The 26,990-nt window shown below is 41.3% G+C and overlaps 1 protein-coding gene across 1 annotated transcript; it reads left to right on the top strand.

The window, feature by feature from the left end:
• Window positions 1–12,443: 12,443 nt before the first annotated feature.
• Window positions 12,444–21,207, top strand: scrt2 (scratch family zinc finger 2). The gene is made up of 2 exons (XM_069704234.1): window positions 12,444–13,078; window positions 16,536–21,207. Exons 1-2 carry the CDS (start codon window positions 12,919–12,921, stop codon window positions 17,333–17,335), a joined length of 960 nt encoding a protein of 319 aa, XP_069560335.1. The 5' UTR covers window positions 12,444–12,918; the 3' UTR covers window positions 17,336–21,207.
• The last annotated feature ends 5,783 nt before the right edge of the window (window positions 21,208–26,990 follow it).

Raw genomic sequence — 26,990 nt, 5'->3', positions numbered from 1 at the left:
TTAATTTCTGTGGCATCTGTGACCGGTCCGTCATGTCCCTAACCCCCTCGGGGGACCCCCAACCTATCTGCTGCAGACCCCCAAAACCCAGGAGGAGGGGAAAAGAGGGAGGGGGGGGGAGTGCAGGGACACATTTGATTGATGATGGTGTGAATTAAACAGAAAGAGATGGAGAGAATCCTTTTATCAGGCCAGAAACACGAGTGGATTAAAATGTAGTTGTACAACCCCTCTGTATAATGCAGCAGGCTGGCCGCGTATCACGAGGCAGCAGAAGCCGGGATGAGAGCCGCTTGTTATTATTGCCGCCACCCCAACGTGAAACTTTGCTGAAGCAGGAAAAACAGGACAGAAACACGTGAAAGGAGGCCGAAAATAGACTTCAAATAATCAGTCAGCTGATAAAAGATTTATCTGAAACTATTATGACAATCGCTAAATTCATCCAGTTATTGCGCAAATCAAAACGTCAAAAAGTCTCTTAAATGAGAAGATTTGCTGCTTTTCTCTTTTTGATGTTTGATAAACTGAATTTCTTTGGGTTTTGGACTGTTGATCGGAGAAAACAAGACATTTGAAGACAACAAATTGAAGTTATAACGGGCACATTTAACTGATTAATCTGCTGATTACCAGATAATAAAAATGATTGTTAGTTGCAGCTCTACAATTTTTTTTTTTTCAATTATTCACCTGTTTCTTAATAATATTTGGACAAATCTTCTGGCATGAAGCATAACAAAGGCTTTTTATTTATTAAAAGAGAATATTAAACTCTCTTGCAGGAAGCGGACAATAATCATGGTTGCGTTGCAATAAAAGTAAGAAAACATTATAATGCTAAATTCTCAGAAGACTTCTTTTGTCTGTAACGCCATTATGAGCTTCAGGTCACGTGACCGCGCAGGCAGAAGCCCTTGACTGTCCTTAAACAGCATCATTGAGTCAAGTCCTCCATGACCACGTCTGAGTCTTTAATGGACCTGCAGCGTGTCTCTGTCTGTGCCCGACTCCACCGCTGCTCTGCTGATGTTTTGTGCCACTGCATAATTTATTGCCCTCTTTGCAGGCCTCCTCTTGCATGTCCCGTGCTCGTGGTGCAGGTGAGAGTTCAGCTGTTTGGTTTAACACATCACTGAGAAGGGTCTAAGACCTGGCTCCACAGCAGCAGACCCCACATGTGACAAATGCAATTAGAGGGAAATATGCAATTACCGCAATCCCCACTCTCTCATGCGGCCAGACAAGGACAATTTGTCAACGCGGCCCCCAGTGGTATCTCCTGAGCCTGGATAGGGACCTGCAGGTACTATTGTCCCTGCCTCGTTCTTAGGAGCTGGCCTGTGGTGTTGGATGGCCTGAAGCCCCTGGGAGGCCTGGCAGAGGAAGATGTATGGCCAGGAAAAAGATATAGTGTTCAATAATCAAAAACAAACCCTTGTCTTTGACTGCTTCTGTTACATGGCCTCTATTTTTCTGTAGACCACAGAGAGGCTGCATTTAATAACTGCTGGCTGTAGGAAAACATCAAAGAGCAAAAAAGGATTACTGCTCTAAAGAAAACAAAAGGCTCATTCTGTTTCCTTTTGGGTTTGTTTGATCTCAGATTTTATTTCGATCTACTCATAAAAACAACATGTTATTTATTAGCGTGCCTTCGCAAAATAATAGCTTCCTCCATGTATTTTACCCTCTCTGTTAAGATGGCCTCCTATTGGACATCAGCCAACAGCTTTAAGAGTCATAGCTTCCCTAAATTAAATTTAACAAATAAAAAAAGAGCCTATCCAGTGGTTTCAGTCATTCAAGTGAAATCGAGTGATTTTTTTTTTTTTTTTTTTTTTTATAAAATCAATACCAATTTCACAAAATCCATTTTAAATAAAAGAAAAATTTAATTACACATTGTGTCGCAAATCTTTAGTTTCCATGCAGTTTAGAGGGGGAGAGTTTAACAAGGGTATTTTCTGTAGCTACAGTCAACAGACGTCCCCTAAACGCCTCACAAGCCAGCTATCGCTAAGCGGAACAATTTACAGATGTTCCTAATATGCCTCGCATGCTATCAGTACATGCTAGCTTGCCGGCTAAGCGCAAAATGAAACGGCAAAACATTTGTTTGAAAAAGAATGAAATAATGAGCTCTCCTGTGAGATTTACTTACCAAAGTTGAAAGCGAGGCATCTTATCGCTCATGTACGGTAAATGATCAGATTCACGCCTGCATGCGTAGAAGTTACGCTTTAAAACGAAAGCATATTAAAGTGGACGTAGCGTCGTTATCAAAATGCGGTGCTGAACGACGAGACATTTTTTGATTCTAGATCGTATCGGAGCGTTTGCCACCAAAGCACCGAAGTTTGGTTCTCAGCCCTTTTTGCGTCAGTTTCTTTTCCTTCCTGATTTCTCTTCTGTTCAAGAGGTCCTCCAGATGTCGCTGCAAGGCGACCGACTTAATCACTTTTCTGTCGCTTTCAAGATATTGTTGTCACCTCATACCGACGAGAAAGAAGTGAGCGGTTTCACGCCTGTGTGCGGCCGAAGACCGAAACACTTGTCTGAAGTACTCGACGATGGCCGACATGTGAAGCGGATGACCTGCTGCATGCCTTTGTCCCCTCTTTGAATGGACGTGATAGATAGAAGTGGAGCAACGGAGGCAAAGACCATGACAATTTGAGCACTGACCTGGTTTTCACTGTAGTCATCATAAAACACAGAGCCAGCATCCCGGGGACACGTAATAACATCAGGCCTTTGGTGTAATTCACTATCTCAGTGTGTGGCAATATAGCAAAACCCATTACATTTGCCTTGTAATTTGCTGTCGCCCCGGCGAGGGATTCAGGTGACTGCGACCCCCGTTAATGGAGTTCCAGTGATAAGGACAGGTCTGTTTATTAGCCGCATGCGGTCAAGCGTGGCGGGAACAGCTGAGCGCAGGCAGGTGTCGGGCCCTGCGAGGGCTCAGGCACCGCTGGCAGGCCTCGGCGCTCATTTCACGCACGTTATCGCCACACTGGCGAGGTTGAAAAAGGAGGTCGCTGGTGCACAACAATATAACTGCTGAGTGATGAGGTTTCCTCAGAGTCACACTGGTGTGTACGACTCCCGGCAATTTGGTTTGTTTGTAGAAATCAATGAGTCATCTGTGGGTTTTTTTGGTTTTTTTTTTTTTTTTTTGTCGAACTGGAGGAGGAGCTTGACAGATGAAACATCAGGATTTATTTTTTTGTTTTTGTTTGCAAGCCATCTAATTTCAAAGGAGCCACGGAAAGATAAAAAAAATTCTCACTCTTGCACGATCCCAAAATGTAGTAAACGATAAGTGAACATTTCATTAGGACACAAAAAACAAAAGATCACACACTGAAAGGTTATCTCTTGCAGAACGCGTGCTTGCAGACATTTACAGAGCCTTGAGGAGAAAATGAACTTCAAATTAAAATGTCTATTTGATGCATTAACCTAATAGGGACGGATTGGAAAAGAGAACTCTGTGGTGCTCTCATCGTTCAGCCTGAGGGGACACACTTGGAGAGTTGTCATTACCAACTTAGCCCATCAAGATGAGCCTGTTGGGAGGTGGATTCACCGAGATTGTCTGCTGTTTTGACAGGTGTCTGTGCTGGTTAATTTATCAGGCAATTACAGAATAAATGGAGCTATCTTTACATGGGAAACATGATTGATCCTGTTGGAAATTACACAATAACACAATTTTGTATTTGAGAGTTAGATTTTGAGTTGAGTAGTGAGTGGAAAAGAAGGCAACCTATTTTTTGTTTTAGAGCATGTGAACAGCATGTGCCAGAGGATATAATTTTGCAGAACATGTTTTCTTTCTTTCTGAGACTGCTTGGCTTCTTTTGCAAAAAACAGTATTACACCTCACACAAGAAAAATATACCTACAAGGTACACGTCAAGACATCAGGTCTTGATTAATTGACTAATTGCTAGTGTGAAAATACTAATCTTTACAATTTTGATTTCCAAAAGCCTAAATAAACAACTTGAAAGTCTTGATCATTAAGAGCAACCGTCCAAGAGCCAATGATATTAACTTTACTGTCACGTATAGAAAATAAACGCGACACATTGTCACAGTTAAGATGCCGCAACGAGGGATTGTTTTTGGTATTATCACTTGAAAAATGACAAACCATTAATTGATTAGTAAAACATTTTCTTTTTCATTTTCTTCAGTCAACTACTGCTTGGTCAACCAATCGTTTCAGCTCCAGACTTAAGAAAAACTTCACATTTAAATTGCCTGCATTCTACAGCCTGCGGATCCCAGCCGTTATCGATGGGCCAGACAGCAGACGGGTAGGCAGCCTTTATGTAGCCTATATAAAGTGTGACCCAGGAGCCAGAGCTTTCTGTAAGTGTGCCAACGTGGACGTGCTTCCAGCAATAGTCATGCGTCTGCCAGCTGCATCATCTGTGCCTGCACAAAAGCATGCCCTTTGAAAAGCGCTCAACACACACAAAAGCAGTGATGCGTGGTGCACATGCCTCAGTGTGCAAGCGTGCATGCTCACATCACTCTTTACATAACTTCAGACACCCAATAAAACTGATTCTCGGAATAATAAAGTGGATAAATTTCACAATTGGGAGATTATGTTTGGTTTCTACTGAGTGAGATTTGTCATTGTTTTTTTTTTTTTTTTCCCCTTCCGGTGAGTCTTATCTTTATTTAGATTAGATTTTAATCTTGCACAAATATTCAAAAGGAACTGGTTCAGACAGATTTGAGGTGAAATCTAAAGACGTGGCAGCAGATTGAAGCAGAAGCAACAGAGCTCATCTGTCCTCTAGCGAAAGACTCACTGTGAGTCATACCAAGTGCACACATCACTGTAGAGACACTCAATTATGATTCAAATCTCCATAACGGGGCAATAAAGCCATTTGTCATGTGACCATCTGCAGTGCATCTCCTCTGATTCTGCCTGAATATAGTTAGCCCCTGTGAAAGTGCAAAGAGTGGAACGTGAAGATTTATTAGTGTCGGGCTCAAACTGTAATCACCACAGAATCAGTGCTGTGCCGATAGATTAATTTCATTTTCTGCGAGTTTTGTGGCCTCTGAGAATCTCTGGGAGCTTAGGAACAAAAATGTGCCCTGCAGCCATCTCTGTTTTACTTTCTTTCCCCCCCCCCTGTTCAGATTTAAAACAATGTGTGAAGGGAGAGAGCAACACCAGTTTAGTCCCAGCACCGTAATTATCGCCTGCTTTCGTCTCCCAGGGATGTTCGCGGACAAGGGCCTCATAACAGGTGACAGAATGCCTGCCAGCAGCCCCCGGTTCCCCGCCCCCACCCCCGAATGGTGACTATTATAAACCAAAAACGTATGCTCTCAATATATATGCAAATTATGCTTGGTCCCAAGGTGAAGTTCGCGGAGCAGGAACGCCGCTTGCCTCTGTTTTGCTCATTTGCAAAAATGTTGAGAGTAACAAAGACCACAGGAAATTGAAAAATTGTTACTAAGTATTAGAAAAAGCAATCATTTTCCCCAGGCAGCCTAATCCTGTGGAAATTGATCTCACCTCTCTCCCTGACACGCATTGGTAGGAAAAACACATAAGAGGAAAATGCCTGTCTCAGTGTTGCCTTGCTGGAAAATTTGTTTAGTTGTAGATTTCCTTTATTTTCCTTTTCATAAAAACCGCAGAGGACTGAGATGTCAGGTATCGTTGTTTATCCCCTCGGCTGCAAACAGGTGTAGTGAATCTTCAAAAAAAAAAAAAAAAAAATACAGAAAAATGTACTAACTGGTGTGTAATTGTTTCCCAGAGTTGCTGCTGCACACAAACACAGTCATCTTTTCTGCTGCGCTGCTCCATCCCTGCTGCACGCATGCAAATCTGTCCATTTGTTGTCTAATTTTAAACAGGCAGATACCATCTCACTAATGCATTTGCTCTTCCTTTGCGTGGAAGTACAAATTGGAAACGACAGTCTATTACCCACTGCTCTGACCTTCGTGACGGAACATAATGTGAAAAGACCTACACTGCCTTTATTTGAGGGAGGGAGGGCGAGGACACGTTGGTGATTAATTAACCCAATTAATTTAGACTAAGATTATCTGAACAATTATTTCTCGATAAATCAGAGCAAGGTGTGACGATTACTATTATAGTTAAGGTTTAATTACAGCAATAGAAATAGAAAGTGCTTTACTAGAAACACACTTGAACGCCTCTGTAGAACGTCTTTGGCTGTGGATTTAATTATTACAGCATCCCATTGAAGAAAAAAAAAAAAAAAAAAAAAAGACGTTTGAGAGACGAAAGAAGAACAAAGAAGAAATCGGCTTCCATAGCAAACGTCTTCCTCGTTAAAGGAGCGCTTCGACTTTCTGGGAAATATGTTACGTTATGTGATTTCTCAAATTAGAATATCAATACCGCTCACATGTCCAGTTTAGTAGCCAACTTAGCTTAGCATAAAGACTTGAACAGAGGCGAAACAGCGAGCATCCAACCAGCACCGGAATAATTGACCTGCTTTGTCATTCATTTAGGGTGTGACGTATCAGACTACGTCAAAGGTGCCTTGTTAGCTTGAGGAGTTTTTAAAAATTTTAATTTATTGTTCATGGGTCATCATGCTGAAACAGTTAAAACCAAGCAGCCTCCAACTCTAAACCAAACCAGATCATTTATGAGTATTAGGTCCGTGTTAGTTTGTCTCAGCAGATGTGCACCGGTTTTAGTGAACCTTGTCCTCCCCCTCTGCTATCTGTGTGCGGCCATTTTCAAATTCACCGTCACATCAAGGAAAAACAACCTCAACCTCCGAGCAGCAACCGACAGGCTGAAATGGCAAATTCTGGCAAACATTTAGCTCATGAAACAAAAACCTACTTGGCTCTTCCCAAATGCAAATGTTCCACCAAAACAAGTTCCCGTTGTTTTTCCAAGGGCATCGTTGCTGCCAAAAAATGATTGTGATTGGTTTTAAGAAAAACAAACCAGTCAGAGCATTTTGAATGATATATAACTGCAGCCAGACTATTCTCCGCTGCTGGCACAGGCCAGTGGAGATAGGTCTGGCTACGCGGGACTGGCTTTACGCTAGCGAGACAGCTGAGAGGACACAACATTTAAGACAAGCGCGGAGTTAGCAGGAGTCTCCTCTTTGGACACTCTTCCATTAAACAATCTACCCAGCAAGACAGAGAAAAAAAAAAAAAAAAAAAAATCCAACCAGGCAAACATCACACGAATTACTAGATTTTAAATTGTAATCCATGACACTACTCATTACTGGAAAAAATATATATATCCCAGTGCCCCAGTATAATTCATAACGGAATATGCATTACTGATTTATATTTACTTTACAGTAACCAGACTGTTCCTTTGAGATCAAACGATTCGAACTGTAAACCCCATTCTGATCAGGCTCTCTTTTTAATGATGCAGAAAAAGCAGACGAGGCTGACACATTTGTTCTCAGTGGCGCACATGGAGCTCCTCACTGAGCACGATAGTGGGTAGCTGGTAGAGATTTCATATGGTTTATTGCATCCACTTTCACCGGGATTATTTATTGAACTGCCGGCATGGCCCCTGCTCTCCACAGCCACCCAGTGCCTCTGCGCCCCTCACTATGATGGAGGAATTTATGCCACATGAACAGCATACTGAGCTCGAGTTTAAGTGTTATTAAGAAGCATCACTCATGCATAGGATACTATTTACAGTAATACATTCACACATGCTGCGACTTCCTCTGAAGGAAAAATGATGATAGATTGTGTGTAGGGTGTGAGGCTATACGAGAGAGCAGGGAGGAGACAGAGGGGGAACTAGGTTTCAAGTATTCCACAGGCTAAATGAAGAACAAACATGCACCATACAAGACAGTGAAGGAGAAAAGATTATCATCTGGAGATGAAAGGCAGAGAGAGAGGGAGAGAGATTCATTCACTGCCACACAGCTGTCTTATTTGCAAGGTGTTGAGAAACCACTTTTTTTTTTTTTTTTTTTTTCTCTCCAAGAGGATGAAAAGATTCTTCTGAAGCCAAAAGGGTCTGCTATCATTTTTGGGCAGCTTGAGCGGTAGAGATGTTATTAGCATAAATTATCTCCCCCACCAAAGAGATAGGAACATGCTAGCTCCTTTCTGCTTTTCACACTTAATTGCCCTATTTACTGAACAGTTGCCCATGGACAACAAATGCACACGCGCTCCGAGATGCATACAGGACAACAGGCAGACACAAGCCAAATAGGGCATGAGTGATACACTGAACTATCTGCCAAACAGCATTAGATACAGTATGACTGGGGAGGCATTTAAAGTCCATTCAGACTTCATGTTAGACTAGCAACCCACAGTGCAATGTTAGGTTTCATGACCTTCTTCACTGAGCCATGTCTCATCAGTGTCTGTGCAAAACGGATTATTGTGCCAAATGCATGCACGACGGGCTGCTACGTTTTCCTAATGAAATAAATAACTTGTTGCATGTAAAATGAATTCATATTCTATTTTAAACGCTTTAATCATCACCGGCTCTTGTCCTTCTGAAGAGCACAACAGTCTCCTACTGTGGCAGCTTAAAAAAAGCCTCGCTGAAGTGACCCAGTAAGCAAGAGTGAGGTGAATTATAGATGGCTGCGCTTAATGGACTCTTAGCTTCTCTTCACCTAGCCCAACGAGCCCAGAGTGTCTTTACATAAGCAGCATGAGACATTTAGGTTTCAGGTTTTGTGGATGTGAATTATTTTCTGCAGCATTTTCCGTTCAGTAATTCTTTAATCAGGTTTCTGATTTAGCTGTTTGCAGCTAAATGATTAAACAGACTTCACGTGTCAGTGAATAAGAGCTAATGAACTAATCCGTGTATGGGGTAATTCGGTGTGGTCTCTTGTGGAACGGTGTAAAGGAACAAATCAACTAGACTGACTTCATTCATTTGGCCGGCCAGGTCATCTCCACAACCCTGGAGGGCCATACAGGATGTTAATGAGGCTGATTGTATTGCAGCCTTCCCCCCATCTGACCAGACGCCCACCCACCCCCCCCCCGACTCGCTCCAGCACCACAGAGTAAAAACCATTCCTCCAGCCCGAGGGGGGCAGTCACTATGGTAACGTCCGGAGGCAGTGACCACATGTCAGTGGGAGTCTTTGGGGCCATAAGTGGACCGGAGCTCCGACATTAGGAGGAGGAGGAAGAGGAGGAGGAAACAATTGTCTAAAAAAAAGTTGCCTGCTGCTGGATACGAGTGAAGAGATGCTTCATTCGCAGCGGGTTGCTTTTGTGCGTCACAATTCACCTCTAACCTGTGGCTTACTTGTTGCACTCATTCTTTAATTCAACAGTAAAATGAATGTGTGATGAAATGGTGTAGTGATTAATTAGCAGATTATATTAACGCCATGCAGGAAGCAGCCTGAGTGCAGAATATTTCAATTGTTGTCTATAACTGTAAATATGGTGGTTGATGCTTTTTCCAGTTACAGGTGGTTTCCTCCATTAAGCTAAACTGCTATCAGCTGATACGGATAAATAAGTAGAAGCATTACTCACTTCTGTCATAGCAACTTTAAAAAAAACAAAAAACACAATTTCAAAGCAGTGGAACACAGCTGAAAAAAAAAAATCCAGCTGTGTTTGCATAACATCTGAAACATCTACACTATAAAATAAAAATATACATTTTCTTGTTCTTGTTTTTATTTATGGTTAAATTTGAACCAACTGTGAACAGGTTGTCACAATCAGCACTGCTGCAGTTAGTTAATCAACAGAAAAATATGAATCTAGTCCTTTTCTTTGTCGTGTATTTAAAGGTAGATATTTTGGGGTTTTGGACTTTTGGTTGAATAAAACAAGACGTGTCGTCTTGATTTCGAAGAAGTCACGATGGGTATTTATTTCACAATTTGATGATCTTTAATAGTAAAAGAAATCTTCGCATAAATAAATTGCATAATAATCTTTAGCCTTAACTGCATTCTGACCAGTCCTACTATCACAAAATATTTCCTCAAACCTCCTTGAGCTTGTAAGACTAAGTGCAGCGTGTGTTTATACTTTAGGGAGGTACTGTAAAGTGGCTGTGCTTCACTGCACCGTACAAAGAGTAGAATAATGAAAGCTTCTGCCGGAGGTGAGCTGCAGTTCAGGAAGAGACGGACTGCAGGTTTGAGGAGCTGCTGGGAAAAGGTCAATATGAGTCAAGGAAGGTTCATTGTTCATTTAACCCCCCTGCTCAGTGGAATCAAATCTGAAGAATAACTCAGCTACACAGTTATTTCTCCCATGAACAAATGATGTTCTTTGCAACAGCCCAAATGTATCACAACAAGAAAAGGCAATGGGGACAATGAGATGATAAAAGAGTCAGAATTGGCTGCATTGTGTAAAATGTTTCTCCACAAGATGACTCATAAAGAAAAGAGATATTTCAAAACAAAAACAAAAAAAACAAAAAACAAAAAATCCCATCAGCTCATTGTTTTAGACAATGATTCTTCACCTGACCTTTCTCGTCCTTGCCTGGGCACTATAAGCTTGGCTCGGCGACAGCACCGTCAACTTGTCCTGTAATGTACAATCACATATGTGTGATAAATCCTGACCGCACTGATTTAACACCGTCCCCTCTCGACACCTGCCGCGTCCGAGCTGCAGGGTCACCGTGGTGGCGAGGATGATTTAGAGCGACCCGGGTGAGAGGGCACGTCTGGACGTCTGAGTAGATCTACGGCAGCTTTAACCACATTCAAGCACAATTTTTAGGAGCCTGATCGACACGGAAAATGCTAAATATACGAAATCAGTGCAAAGACGAGCCTTTCATCTCACGGTTGAAGGACCTTGTGATTTTACCAGGAGAATCTACAAGTGGTCTAATACATCTTTAACAGCACTATTACATTTTTTATATATAATATAAGGGTAAAGAGTGTTGAAGTTTAAAAAGAAAAAAAACGTGGATAAATCACGTTCATCGTCAATAAATTAACCACATATAATTCAGACAACCGATTATTTATTAAAGAATATTATTATTAATATATATTATGAAGCAAATATGCGCTCTCATTACAGCTTCTAAAATGTGAAGATTTATTTATATTTGTCTGATTTATTGAGCAGCAAATTAAACATCTTGAGGATTTTATCGGTTGGATTCACTAAACAACAAATCTCAAGATATCATGTTGGATTTCTGGAAAACTGTAAATGGCATTTTAAATATTTTCTGACATCTTATTATCAAAACAATCCATCAAAGAAACATTTGACAAACTAGCTGTAAGCATTGCTGCATGAAACAAAAATGATTATTCATTATAAAATAAAGCCTAGAATGGATATTTTTTTCCTCCTTCTGACTTTACCAGCTCAAACACACGCAGCCACACAAACAGAACAGACGTACTGTAGACCTGCTCTACTTTGCTCTGTTGATGTTACGTATAACATAACAGAAATAAAAAGCATCAGTTTTCCTGAAAAAGGTGTTAACTGTGTTGTGTTAATGTACTAGAATGTTAATTAATCAAACAAGTGATGTGAAGCAAGTGCTTCCTGTTGATAGTGAATCAAACAGGTGCATCGCTTCTGTTTCACACTTCAGTTGCTTTTTAAAGCTGTGTGTCTGTGTGTGACATCTTTATTTTTCGGTGTAAATATCTCAGTGTGATGGAAGCTCTAATGAAAAATAAAGAGCATAATGCAGCATAAAAATCACCAGAGTGAGCTAATGAATTCCACACAAACACAAACCAACTCAGAGATATGTGGCCAATTTAGTGAGCGCGGATCTAATTCTAGATTTCACCCTAATCAAAAAAGATGTAATTAATTAATCAGATAATTCACTGCCACGCATGGCAGGACACACATCTGTGCAGGAGTAATGGGGAGGGAGAGAGACAAGCTGAGCCGTGCAGCACTGGTACTTCCCTGTAGCCGGCTCATCAGCAGTGCTGGAATCCAGTGCAGGTTTTTTTTGTTTGAAAAAAGAAAAGAAAAAAAAAAAAGAGGTCCAGCACTCCCAGACGCGCCGATAACCTCTCTACTGTACTGTATGTGTGCTCGCAGCATGTGAGTATACAGTGCAGCGTGTTGAAGGAACGGAAAAGATCTGAAGCTGTTCGAGGTAACAGAGATGACATGAGGGAGGCAGCGCCTGTACAAGACAAACATAAACTGTGCCACTTCATCTGAAAACAATGGGGGACAGGACACTGAGTGTGCTCTCATCCACATCTCCATTGTCTGCCCTCCTCTTTTACTCCTCCTCCGAGCATGGAGCATAAGCGGGGTGAAAGAGGGAGGGGAGGGGAGGGGGAGGGAGGGAGGAGAGCAGCAGTGGGGGGCAGTGGGGGTCTGGCTGTGTTCTTTCTCCTCTGTCTGTGTGCGAATGCACAGACGGTTCAGTAGTAATTTGATGTGTGTCCCCGGGGACATTTGATGGATTAAAGCTAAGCAGCTCCATTTCGCAGCACCACCTGATCTTCCACTGCCTGTGCCCCATATAAAGGCTGGCGTGATTGCTGATCTCAGCTAGTCTGACAGTCTCTCTCTCTCCCTCCTCTCTCTGTCTGTCTCCATCTCTTCTCTTCCTCACTGGTCCCTTAAGCCTGCTGCATCACAGGAGCTATCCAGTGCTGAACAGGATCGCTTTTATTTTTTATTTTTTTATTTTTCTGGGGGAAGCTGGGGGAGCCAGAGAGTATCACACAGCATTGCCGTCAGCCTTGTTCTCCACTGGTTTCCATTTTCTTTCTTATCCTATGTTTTTGGCCGTTGTCTTCACATTAACCACAAGGATTACCGTCAAGCCAGCTCCGCTTGTGTGCTTCCTCAGAGGGTCTTTTATTTTCGCTCATGCGTTTTTCTCAGCTCTGTGTTTTTATCCATTGAAACATGCCCCGCTCATTTTTGGTGAAGAAGATCAAGCTTGATGATTTCTCTTCGTCCAATGTGGCCACCTCCAATCATCATCACCACCTGGACGACTCGTTCACTTTTGCACGCTCCATCACAGACTCGGTGACCAGCCTTGGGGTTCGTCTCAGCGAGAATGGTGAGTTAACATGCCTCCAGTCTGAGCCGCTCTAGTTAAAAGATGTGCTGCCTGTAAACAGCTCCGGTGCTGATTTCAGCATGCCTGACATTTCCACACTTAGCACAGATGGTAACCTCTTTTGTTTTTTTGGTCGGGAGAGAGATTTTCCTTTGAGTCAGCCAATAACATGCTTGTGGTGTGTAAATTAACGAGAGATGTAACATGCAGCCAGCTGATTTTTGCACCAATATCCTAAATAATCCTCTCCAGAGGCACCCCACCCCCATCACTGTGCGCCCAGACTTTTGTTTTTTGACTCTAGCGAAGGACAGACACAATTCAGGTCACAGCCACGGATTAGTTTATGTAAATAGGGAACAAAACGTGTGTCTAATCAGGAGAAGCTCCAGTTATGTATTTGTATGACTGCACCAACCCCTCGGTGGCTGAACACACATAGGCTGACGATATCTGGTCATCATGTGGACTAAAAAATTCATGAATATGAGAGATGAGTATCGGATGATACATTTGTCCTTAGCTGTTATTGTCCTTGAGTTCCCATCACGGTCCGATCCTCCCTTGCCCCCCTCTTCCCATCCAAATGGAGCTCGCACAATCTCCCCACCCCCATCACTCCACTACATCTTTCTCTTCCTTCCGGGCATTTGAAAACTAGCAGGGGTTAGAGTTTCAGCCATGCAGGCCTATCGCCGCCACAAGAGACATCAGCACACCGTACAGTAGAGACAGGAGGGAGGTGGGAAGCCGGGCTGGAGGGATTGCGAAACGAAGGAGAAAAAGGAGACAAAAATGCTGTGGGCAGCAATTGAGGCTGGTCACGTGACAGAGGTTGTACAGTAAACATGAAGAAAGGCACATAGCTGCACTGTGGTCAACACACTGACCGGCCGACACTAAGCTCCAGTCAGAGCTGAGAGGCGACCTTCACTTTCGCAGTCTGCGTTAAGCTCGTCGCTTCCATTTTGCGGCCCCGTTTAGAGGGCCATATGTGAGTCTTTGTTGTGATTTCTTAAGATGTTTTCACAGTGAGGGAGGCTTCACAGTCCACAGCTCGACTCTGTGATAATACCCACCTGTTATTCAACCGTGTCAATAACAAGGTGAAATTTTAGAGGTTGAATGGATTTCATAAAAATGTTATTTGTGGCAAAAGAGATTCAAGTGGTTTGCAAAACTAAAAATAACTAACTGGTTTGAGACTGAAGAATTAAGGCAATAAAAAAAAAAAACTAAAAACATTCTATGTATTTATCAAGTACGTCTAGTAGATTGAACTACAAGTCACTTAGTTTTCCTGCTGCAGGATTTTACTTTATTATTTAAGAATCTATTTGTATAATTTTTGTCACTCTCTTTTGTTCTTGGATCTATTGTTCGACACCGTGAAAAATAAGCGTTATATTAAAAGGAAGAAAAGAACAATCAGGCACGACACTGATGTCGACAAAAAGCGTTTAATTTGAACAAAAGAAACGTCCTTTTCATGCCGAGTCCCCCCCCCCCAAAAAAGAAGGTAAAATACAAGAATGCTCCGCGTGGCTGAAATACCTAACATCAGCACTTCTGCCGTGCCAGGAGATTTTCTTTCCCCCCTTTGTGGAGACATTTGACTTGAGTGTCTGTCGAACAACAAAGAGGGGTGGCTGAGAGGGTCCATTAATTACATGCTTGCTTTGCATTACAGAAATGAGTCTATGAGCTGCAAAGGCTGATACAGTGCGAGCCCTAAATGATGAGCTCCGTGTCTGACCTTGGGTAACTGAACATAGTAAACAACTCTGCTTACACTGATACTGCACACTATGTTTTGTTGATAAAAAAATCTCTGCAAAATGAAGGCCACGTACGAGGTGCAAAAGCCCTTGAGCTGCATTCATGACAGTTTACAGAGGGGCTGTAAAACAGGTGTTATTAGCTGCTAATAACTATTAAACTTGCAGGATTCGTACAATTAATTGTAATAGTAAGAATCTATTGATATTTTTTAAGATTCAGAAAAAATATAGTCTTTTTTTTTATTTTTTTTTTTATTTTTTACTGTTTTGTTTTTGGAAGGTGTTCCTCTCTCACTCTGACAAACACCATCTGTGTAGTTTAAAACAGTGACGCCATGCAGTGCAGCATAATAATGCGTGCACAGGCCTGGTGTTTCCCTGTCCCCGGGTGTCATGGTCATGTCTTTGACAAAGTGGCTGTGTGAACTGAAACCCTTGGGAATGGAGACACCGTAGTAAGAAAGCACTTCAACTGATTTCTTAATGGCTTGTTTCTCGAAGGCACTCCAGTGTGCTTGCTGCTGCAGACAGGTGACCCTCTTCACAAACAATGTGCACGATTCCATGTCTCCCATTATCGGTCCTCGAGCACACAGGGCTCAATAAACTATTATTGTGTCGCAGATACTTGATCTGTTTCGTCGCTTTACTTCTATCTTCTCCTGCACACCAATGTTCTAACAGCTGCACTATTTTACAGATGATAGCCTATTGATCAGTTCAAAACTTTGAATTTCATTAAAAAGCAGTCAATACCTAATTTCCACTGCTTGCTGCACACAGTGCTTAGGAATGGCTTTTTTTCTGCAGTTATGCACTACTTGTCTCAAGGTAGGAATTTCACCACATTTTACGTTCCCACTAATATGTTTAACCTATAGAATTTCAACGCCGGAGGTAAAATGCATTTATTATGTACTCAGCTCCAGAGACTGAAGAATATATCGAGTACTGTTTGGATGCATTTAGCTGCCAGCAAGCCTTTTAGCTCCTCTGGCATCGAGCTGCTTCAGAGGGAAAGATGTGAATGATGCCAACAAAAATATATCTTTCTGAAATCATGCTCTGTACAGTTGGGGACATTTAAATCACTTGTGATGCTTTGTGCTTTGCTGCATCATGTTTATACCTGCTTGAAGACGAATCCAAAATCCAGCAGGATGTAAGCAGCTATGTAATCTGATCCAAAACCGAAACCTGTATTTGTTTGAAGCAAAAAACGCGCTTGAAAATAAAAAACCTGTCCAAAATGTTTTGTAAAAACTCCAACAATTCAGGAGAAATAAGGTTTTTGTTCAGGTTTAGAGTTGAAACGTGATTCTGTGTGACTTGTAGTGCTAGCACTCCCAGAGAGAGAAGGTATAATCAATGAGTCTGCTTATTCCTGCACAGGAGACTTGTTTGATGAGCTATTTATCCAGCACTCATCCTTATTGTACAATTGCAATCTGCCTGAACGCAGCTGAGCACGTCATGTTTCCCTGCATCACCGAACTATTGCGTACACAACCTGTGTGTTCTGGAAAAAATGCAATTAGTTCTGTGCTGCCACTCACTCTTTCACCATTTTACAGAGGGCAATCATCCAACATCATAATCATGTAATCACCAGCATGTCACTGTGTCCTTATCCATCACAACCCCTGGCCAACTGTGTGCGTGTGTCTCTTACTCAGGATACATCCAGGATTACATCACGCCATCTGTATACCAGGGGGAGAAGAAGATGGAGCACAAGCTGGCTTCGCCAGTGTCGGACCCCCTGTACACCCAGGTGAGCAGCGGAGAGGAGTACTGTGACCCCGACCTGAAGCACCCCGACAGCCCCCAGTCTGGCATGACAGCCAGCGGCTTCTACACTGGTGAATCGGAGGCCCTGGCCGAGGGTTACACCATGGATGCCTTCTTCATCTCTGACGGGCGCTCGAGGCGGAAGGGAGACGGGGAGAGTCGTGGAGGAAGCTCAAGAAGCAGCAGCGCCAACGCTGGGGCTCAGGAGAAGGGATCCGGCACGGCGCGCCACACCTGCAACGAGTGCGGCAAGACGTACGCCACCTCCTCCAACCTCAGCAGACACAAGCAGACGCACCGCAGCCTGGACAGCAAGATGGCCCGCAAGTGTCCCACCTGCAATAAAGTGTACGTGTCCATGCCAGCGTTGGCCATGCACATCCTCACCCACGACCTCAAGCACAAGTGCGACGTGTGCAGCAAGGCCTTCAGTCGGCCGTGGCTGCTTCAAGGTCACATGCGCTCACACACGGGGGAGAAGCCCTTTGCCTGCGCCCATTGTGGCAAAGCCTTTGCTGACCGTTCAAACCTCCGCGCCCACATGCAAACACACTCTGCCTTCAAGCACTACAGATGCAAGCGCTGCAATAAGACCTTCGCTCTCAAGTCCTACCTGAACAAGCACTATGAGTCAGCTTGCTTCAAGGGCTCTGCAGACGAAGACGACTCTGGATCAGAAAACTAACCACGAAGAAGCGAAATTTTGAACCCCTGTTGCAGGTTCACAAACCAATAACCCTGTTCACTCTGCCCTCCATGCCTTTTTTCTTCCCTTTTTTTAGAAAGCAATATTTTCACTGAGATTACGTGAAGAAACTCTAATAATTATGGCAAAGACAATTTCAAAAGATGCTGGATTTTTTCCCTGCACAGTAGCTAATCGTCCACAGAAACATACAATCAAACAACCTTCCCCCCAAATAGAGACTGTAGATGATAGTTGTACACAGTTCAGCAACATGTGCTCGCACGGATGTGGGAACATGGAAACACACACATACAAACACACAGACATGCGTGCACTTGCACACACACACACACACACACACACACACACACACACACACACACACACACACACACACACACACACACACACACACACACACACACGCGCGCGCACACACACATGCGCACACACACACGCGCGCGCGCACACACACACACACATGTACGCACGTGTACACAAACACAATTATATATGAGGCCTGGCATGTGAATTTTTATCAATGACTATAATGATATTGATATCAATAGTAATAATATTTAGATTCCTGATATTTTATAGGAAATAGTAATGAGAAAATGAGAAAAAAACATAAAAAAGGACTAACAGTGTTCTTTTGTTTTTTAGAGACAAAATGACCTCTTGTATTTTTATGCTGCTTTTTATTTGCTAAGAATTGAATTCTTTTGCAACTGCCAACATGAACTTTTTATGAAAATGTGAACTATGACAGTATTTGCAAAAAAGGGAGATCATTTTAAAAGGTAAAAAGAAACCCCCCTTTTTCCACACCAATGTTTCAATTTAACGGATGTTATTTTTCTATTTGATTTTTCTAAATTTATTTTTTTGTGGTTATTATCCCTTGTTGATCAAAAGCATCTTTGTAACTGTGGGTATTCAAAACAACAAAAAAAAGCTCATCTGAATAAGCTGTACAAGATCACATAGGTCATCCAATTCTATTCTGCCAGAGCAGATATTTTAAAATGTTGGCCTGTTGAACAGGTTGTCACACACTCCGTCTGATCAAATTCATAGTCTCACCCTGATGTACAGACTTGGACAAAAAACATTTGAGAGCCAGACCAAATGATCTATCGTTATAAGTGCCACGTGTGGTTGACTCGTCTATAGCAATGAAAACTCTCGTTGTTCTTCCTCCGCCATGGTGGCTTGTATAAACTCTGCTGCCTTTATGGTGCATCGTCCAGTCTTAACGAGCAATCTTCACCCCGTGTTTGAGGTGCTCCCCCTCCGCCAGTTTTACCTCAGAGTGAAGGTCTGGACTCACACACCCTCAGTTACAAAGTGACAGTCAAATTATTCTGTTTGTCTGTTTTATATGTCGCTAAAAGCTCCGCCCACGATTTAGATGCATACCATCTATTTATCATGTAAATACTTTATTTATCTACCTATTTATCTATTTATTTATTTATTTACCTTATTTTGTGTATTTATTGAAGACTTGCTAATTTATCATGTATTTATTTATTGTTTATAATTTAAAAAATGAACATCCATTGACCTTGTAAGATGCTGCTGATCTTCAAAGAAAAATGTTTATATGCATGAAAACTGTAGAGAGTCCGTGGGACTTAGTTTTTTAAAGAGGAACAATGTACAGTACCGATGCTAGAAGACTTCAAACGAATGAATGCAGAATTATTTTTTGGTTTTTTTTCCGTGGCAATAACGTTACTGACACAGCGATTGACATGTATAACAATCACAGCTGTCCTGTTTTCAGTCAACTTAGGGCAATAAAAAGAAACAATGAAAACAAAACACTAAAACACTCTTGATCTTGCCTCCTCACGACTGGAGATTTTTGGCCCGTTTAGTCTTTAAATCTCAGGCAATAAGTAATTCTCAGAAATGGCCGACGTTGATGTGGATGTAGAAGTCACCCTCAAAATGTAATACGAGAGAGTCGAATGGTGTAGGTGTAATCTAGTTACACCAAAGCAATAATGATGGAGATGAAGTTACTATGAGCAGCACTCAGTCCTTTATACAGAAAACTGCTACTAGAGTGAATTCAGCTGGAAAAGGCCGTCAGTCCTTAATTTTTTTGTTTTACAGAGCAACCAGGTAAGAAAATATCTTCTGGCAGCTGAGGCGCAGGTATGATTTGACTGAATTGCTAGAAGGCTATTACACAACAGGATTATGCTAATTCTCATTTAGGTCACTGACATAATAAAGCATTTAGTTAAATTCACAACTGCTCCCAGATGTGTCGGTGCAGTTTAAAACAACTCTCTGAGGTGTCAAAGGCAAGAATCCCTCTGAGATAACATACGGATGGCTGCAAGTACGTCTCAACCAGCACTAAATGGAAATGATCTTGACGTAAACTGCTATGATGGAGAAAGTTTTCAAGATTGTTGTAATAAAAAGTCGCGCTGTCATGCACTTCCAACTCCCACATCATTCGTGCCGCCTCCCTCCCCCTCCCCACCAGCCGTCCTCATCCTGTCCCAACTGCCTCTAAACAGACGCTGCGAGGATGAGATGTGCTGAAGTGGGATTGGCGGAGGGTGGCGGAGTGTGGGAGGATAACAGGTGTTTGCAGACAGACTGCAGATAGGGAGCGTAATTGAGTCGGTGAGCGACCTCCAAGGGGAAGGTCAAGCACCAGCAGGCAAATGCACTGTCAGCTATTTGCATATTCCAAATGGATGACACGATCGCAGTAATGCTGAGCTCGCCCTAAAAAACAAAAAAAAAAACACAAGACCGAGGAGAAAAGAGAGTAGAGGGGAGCTTCAGCTCCGTTCGTCCCTCCTCTCCTCCCTGCTTCACCATCATCCTGTCAATGGTCGCCTAAGTGCTACAGCTGAATCACTGCATGAGAGCATCTAAACCACCTGTCTCCTGATTAACTTGCAGAACACACAGTTTGGCACGTCGCTGTATTATTGAACTAATGCAGAATTCACTACTTCCAACAGATTCTTTTATATGTATTTTTTTTTTATTTTACTGAGGGAGTCGCAATAATGTATCTCCAAAACCTGAGGACTGCGTTTTAATGAGGCAGATAAAAGCACTGCGATCATTAAAAACATCAATTGGAAATGTGCTGTACCTGTAGGCCTGTATCTAAAACTGGCAGTATTATACATCGTCCTCAGAGAAAATACTAATTACAGAGAGGGAGGCACAATTTGATTCCAAACTACTGAATTTAGACGTAGGGAAACATTGTTCCTCTTTGATAATTTTGTAAATATATTTGTAAATATATCACAGCAATAATATGACAATGCATGTAGACATTTAATTGCTCTTTTTCTATTCATGTTGTCTTTTTTTTAATTAAAAAGAAAAGACAAATACAGGTACCAACTGCAGTCTGGGTGGCCATGTGAATCAGGGAGTGTCTTGATTAAAAAGCTATCTGTTGTAAGTTACAAACGAAAACTTCAAACTCTGTGTATTCTCAAAGATTTGATCATGTTCTATATGATTTTTTTTTCTGTTCTTGTTTTCTTTTATTTATGTGCCCGGCTTGGCTGCGCAATGAAAAAGTGCCAAAAAGTATGATTTCCATGACAAAAGCCTTCAACATATGGTTGGCTGCTTGAAACCTTCCATATGGTCCTCAAAGAAAAAAAAAAAACTGATTAAGATTTTCCACTTTCTTTCTCATTCTCTCTTCTCTTTCTCTCTTTCTCTTTCTCTCTTTCTCTCTCTGTTCCACCTGAGTATGAAGAAACTTAAGCCATGATTGCTGAGGGGTGTTTTGATTTATCTTGTTCTGCTACAATTAATAATGATGACAACAATAGCAATGATAACGTTAATAAAAACAATAGCACAAGGAACCTGCAAGTCCACTCTTATTTCTTTTAAAATAATCACATTTTAAAAGAAGAATTTTTATTTCATCACAAAGAAAATCCGTCCACACACGATTTCCTGTATTTTCTTCAGAATATGTATCTGTGCAATATGAAACACACTTATAAAATGGTGAGTCTGGTATCTGTTCGGAGTAGCCCTTAGTCAACATTAACACACTGAGTAGCTGGTGATAATGTGCTATCAGCTGTAGCCTCCTCTGTCAATGTTTGAGGGATTTTACAAGCTTTACTGTCATTTTTACTAACTTTTAATTTCACCACTCTGAGCCGCAGAAATGCCAATATCCTTTGTTTTTCACCGTAGCTAAGAACAGGAACGGTCAGAGGACCTGACAACGCCAACGTAGCTTTGAATAAGAGTTCCTGAGATGTCGGCGTTATCAAAAGCAGAGGCATCTGTTCCACCACTATTAAGCCCTTCCTGGTCATTAAATTTTAATGGAACATTGATTTTATGCTGGAACTACTCTTCCTGAGTGACTCAAAAGCCAGAGAAAAATATGGAACAAAATAAAAATGAATCATGACAGCGGACAGGGATTATTATTCTGGGGCTTTTCTTGATTGGTTTCCAGGGAATATACAACACTTGAATTCAATCGCTTGTGTCCTTCAGTGTCCTCCAGCAGCACAGCGGCAGTATAATGAGACAGCAGGCAGAGCAGACACAGCAGAGCAGGGACTCAGAAACAAGACACTTTGTTGTACGCTCCTCTCCTCAACGTGGAGAAGCTGTGATTGACCTGTCCGTTGTTTCTACGCTGCTTAAAGTTAAACGCAACAAAATAAACTGTCGCTTTCGCACGCTGAGTGAAAAACGGCAAACTTTACAACCAAGTGTTGATTCGAGCTCCAAACAGAAATAGTGCTGCAGATCAGCATGTTGCAGACTGCATATCAGCATTCATGTGAAGTGCTCACTCAAACTTTACCCCGGCAGATGTTGTCCCTTATCAGATTTTATGATGAAAGTAAATAACTGATTTCATTACATGGCAATGGACTGTAAAATGGGGACCCGTGGAATCCAATTACATCACCCGTGGGTGTGCTGTGTGTGTAACAACAGCCGCTGTGAGCGATCAGCACCGGGAGGGAGGCAGGTAGGGCGACCGTGGCCCTGCATACATATCCCTGCAACGCTTCACCACGGCACCGCCAGCGCCTCCCACCGCCACTCACACTCAGAGCACATCAGGTAAATTATTAAAAAACAACCTGCAAAACTCGGAGAGCTTCACTCGCACTTCAAAGGTGTTGACCCTCATTTTCTGAGAGAAAATATTTCTGCCTTCTGACAGGGTGAGGGGTTACCATAAGGTTACCGCACAAATCTAGAGCAGCAGATACACCAATTAAACTTCAAACACTTGAGAAGGAAATGTTACATCGATCGGATTACGGGAAAACTGTGTTTTAAATCTATTTTAATTGATTTAATCAATGAATCGAGCAACACAAATTTTGACAATGGAATAATTGTTTTGGTTGCACCTTGAAAAATTTACATTTTTGTTGGTTTTGTTTGATGGTCGGGGAGAGAAAGCATTTGAAGACGTCTTACGGAAACAAAATGTCACCCTTTTCTGACGTTTTTTTTAATCCGTCAATTAAATGGGAAATGTATAATTATAACTGTGAGCTGCTGTACAGTATTTTTTTTTTAATTTATTTATTTTTTTAATTTTTTTTTTTTATGTATGTGCACAGTTTCCCTGTAACTGATGAATCAGTCTGATTCCAGCCTCTAAAAGTCAAATATTTGCTGTTTTCTTACATGTTTAATGGTAAACTGAACGTTTTGGGAGCTTTGAACAGAACGAATCGCAGAAACGAGCATTTTTCACTATTTTTTGTAATTTTAAAGATAATTTATCTAGTAAATAATCTGCAAAGTATTTGTCAATGATAAACTATGTGCTCGGTATTCATTTGCTACCTTCCAGAGATAAAGTAATGCATTCTTATTATTCCTATCAGATTAAGATTAAAGACAAAAAGCAAAGCTACAACAATCAATTATTGATTAATCATATCGGGTGTTTAATTCCAAATATTCCCAGGTTCAAGCTTCTCAAATGGGGCTTTGACGTTTCATAAAAGATTCAAAGCCTCATCAATAAAAAAAAAACAGATGTAGATTATTAAAAATGATCTTTTGTAGCAGTCCTAAAATGTAAAGTCCTAATGGATGCTGCTATCCATCTCAAAGTCACTCTGAACAAAGTATTTTAGTTGCAGCTGGTGTATCTAAATTGCTCACAGGTGACAAGGCAAACAAGTAATTTTTGTAATTAGATAAACTATCATTACTTTATTCAACTCTCCTTCAACTGGTGCCGGCCCTCGCTCTGACCCTTCTCATACAACTGGCGCCATCTGTTGGCTGATCACCAGCTGTCAGCATAAACAATTCAACAACAAAAGGCAGGCTTTGTGTGATGATGACCGTGCAGTCAGTTCAACTGGATAATGCAGCTGGAGGAGAAAATTCTGCGCTGTTCTCTCTAAAATGAAAATCCAGACTCCGTATCAGCAGCCTGCACGCAGACTGACCAAAGTCTCCCATCAAGACGGTTCAACCAGCCAGCACCAACCAACTGTAACTGCCCCTTTAAGAGCTAACAGTTTGTCTTTTCACATTCTGCATCACAGGAGAGATGCTCATTAAAAGCGCCTCCATTCCTCACTGTTTCATCAAGTGAGACTGCCAAGCTCTTTAACTCAGTGTTCTTGATGTTTGTGCTGTTTGTGTAAAACCCATCTGTTTCCTCGTCTCTCTGTTGGCAGAGGGTCCACCTCATCCGTATGCTTCTCTTTTTGAAGTCATGTCAAAATCGCATTTTTGTGCATCTAAGATATCCAACTTGTCATCAGCGCTCAGGCAAAAGTCAAGGAGGGCACTCCTTAAATAGCTCTTCCTTCCCTTCATATACAATGCACGCAGAAACAAGGAGACCAAAGGAATTACAGCAGTGAGGTTTTAAATTTAAAGAGTTGCCATGATTAATCGATTAAATGATCGACAGAAGATTAATCCGCAACTATTTTGACGATTGAATAATAATTAATTAAGTCATTTTTAAGCAAAAAATATACATATTTATATTTATATATATCAGTCCCTGCTTCTCGAATGTTAGGAGTTTATAGATTCCTTTTATGTAGAGCTTTTTACGAGAGCTATTTTCAACGTTTTCTTACATTTCACAGCAGAAAGAATCTGCTGATTAATTACTAATGAAAATAACTGTCAGTTGACGCCCTGATGATTTGTTCTACATAATTTCAACAATCCTTCTGTGGCTTTCAACTATATGTTGATATTTCAGCTTGAACAGTTAAAAAATGTAATTTGGTGTAAGTTTAATGAACTGAACTAAGTGTAAATGGAAAGCAAGACTGCAGCTTAATTCACATCTAAATAACCCCACTGCAAAGCAACACTTGCTCTCTCTCTCTCTCTGGATGAGATTTGGAGAGTAAATGTATTTCAAGGCAGCGAAGATCATTAAACAGTAAACTCATTCTGGGCAGCTGCAGTAGAAGGAGATAGCACAGAAAATAATTTCATAGATTTAGGCATCAAGAGCCACCGGTGAATAATCAACATCACAGAACAAATCAGTCACACATTCAGCCGTAAACACAGTAAAATCCCCCGTCGCTAAACAATGTTGTGATTTCACGCACATTCATCCATCACAACGCTATAGTTTGAAGACTGAAAATTGCCATCAGAATAATTATCACTATAAAAGCATGTCAATGTGTAAAAAAAAGAGAAGGCATAAATAAATATAGCTCACTTCCCTGTCGGAAAGCTGGCAGGTAATTTTCTCCAGCTACTCTAAGTGTGACAATCCCACGGGGACTGAAATCTAATATTAACAGCAAATCATTATGTGGGAACTGTTCTTCCATGACCTGCCTGCTGTACCTGTGTGACTAACTCAATCTAAGTAATTGAGATATGTTAGCAACGAGAATACAGTCCTGCTGTGACAGCAGAGGGTCACACAGAGTGTAGTGGGACTTCGAGCACACCTCAGCTCTGGAGATGATTTACATGTCTATATGATTTGACTGACAGCGTCTTCTCTCTTCATGTGATGCTGGTTCCTTTTGGTGTGTGATGAAGTGGCTTTTGATTGACAGCAAAGCAGCAACTTGACTATACTATAAAACATTGAATGCCCTGGGGGAATATGTCACTATACGTATTTACTATACTGTATTTATTCATACAGAAACACTAACTCATGCAGCCAGCTGTGTGATCTGTGTCAGCATATTACAGCCTAACGGGTGTTGTTCAGTATACTGATGTCAGCTAAATTGCTCTTTAGAAACAAACTAGAAAATGTAAGTTGGCTTTTAAAGCTGAGCTGTTTTTGTGGGAAATTATAAACAGATTGTTGCTGTTATGGCAAACACTTGAAAATGAGGCAAAAAAAAAAAAAAAAAAAAAAAAAAAGCTTATTACATTTGCTCCAGCGCCTAAATTACAAGAAGTATTTTGCTCAGCTTTATTCTACAAGGGTATATAATATACTGATACTAGTCTTAATGATCACATACTATATATAGAGCTCCTTCATGTTGTAACTGATCCCCGTGTGACCAATTAATCAACATAAAAAGCGCTGCCATTGTAGTTCAAAGAATTTGTAATAATTCAATATAATGGCCTGCCTCTCCTGTCCAAGAAATCATTTTTAATTGTCTCATTAGAAGTTGCTGTAGACGTGGGTTGGAGAAAACAACAATAGTTCTGTTTCCGCTCCACTGCCGCAGATCTTTGAAGCTTTCCACTTACCTGTGCAAAGCTGCGAGCCCAGACGTCCTTTTTGTAACCACACCAACCTGATTGGCTCTTTGAAATCCCTGCAAAAAATAGAATATCACAAAGTAGTGCACTTTAAAAGGAGGAAGGCTATATCATGCAACAGTCAACAATACAAGACACTGACCTCATTAAAAACTACTGTCACCAAAGGATTCTGGGCTTGTAGTGGTGCTTTTTGACTGCGTGACTAATTGCTGGAGTGAATTTTAATGAGAAACAGTTTGGCCATGAAATGTGTTTTCTACAACATTGCACATGCCATGAAATACTCAACAGGCCATTTACATGCCAAGAAGCAAATCACTTGAAAAAAAAACCCACACTTAACAATGTTTTAACAACTTCATAAACTATGAATTTGTGTATCACATAATGTCTGACCCTTTTCAGAGGCCTGCTACCAACAATACCACATTTCTTCTATTTGGGGTCTCAACAAAACCGTGGCTGGTTAAATATTCAAGCACAAGATTTTCATATGATTTACCAACAGTACTTTTACACTTGACCTCCCGAACCCAAAATGGGCCTATCTGGATTTCTGTCGTGGAGTTTTATGGAGCTCAAACATAAAACACACAAAGGTGGATCAAAAAGTTCCAATACTACTCCTGTTGCGTTGCGTCACCAAAACAGGTAACTCAGGTGCCGATGTTATTCAAGCATCAAAACTTTGAATACATTAACAGAGGTTGTAGCCACAAAAAAAAGAGGAAGTAGGTCAATGTCAACTATAGATAAGGGTCTACTTGTACTGCACTTGACTAAATGTGATAAATGCTTTGACACCACTGCTTACAGACGATACCGAAGATACAGGAACATAAAAACAAAAACAAATGACAGAATAAATATTCTAAATCTCTGTCCTATTTCTACAACAGCAATA

The sequence above is a fragment of the Brachyistius frenatus genome, unplaced genomic scaffold, assembly GCF_029030835.1.
Source record: "Brachyistius frenatus isolate BFR_SWC_R1_liver_20210118 unplaced genomic scaffold, ASM2903083v1 Contig_50, whole genome shotgun sequence".
NCBI classification, from domain to species: domain Eukaryota; kingdom Metazoa; phylum Chordata; class Actinopteri; family Embiotocidae; genus Brachyistius; species Brachyistius frenatus.
Note: the sequence above shows the minus strand (reverse complement) of the source record. Positions and strands in the feature narration are given on the sequence as shown.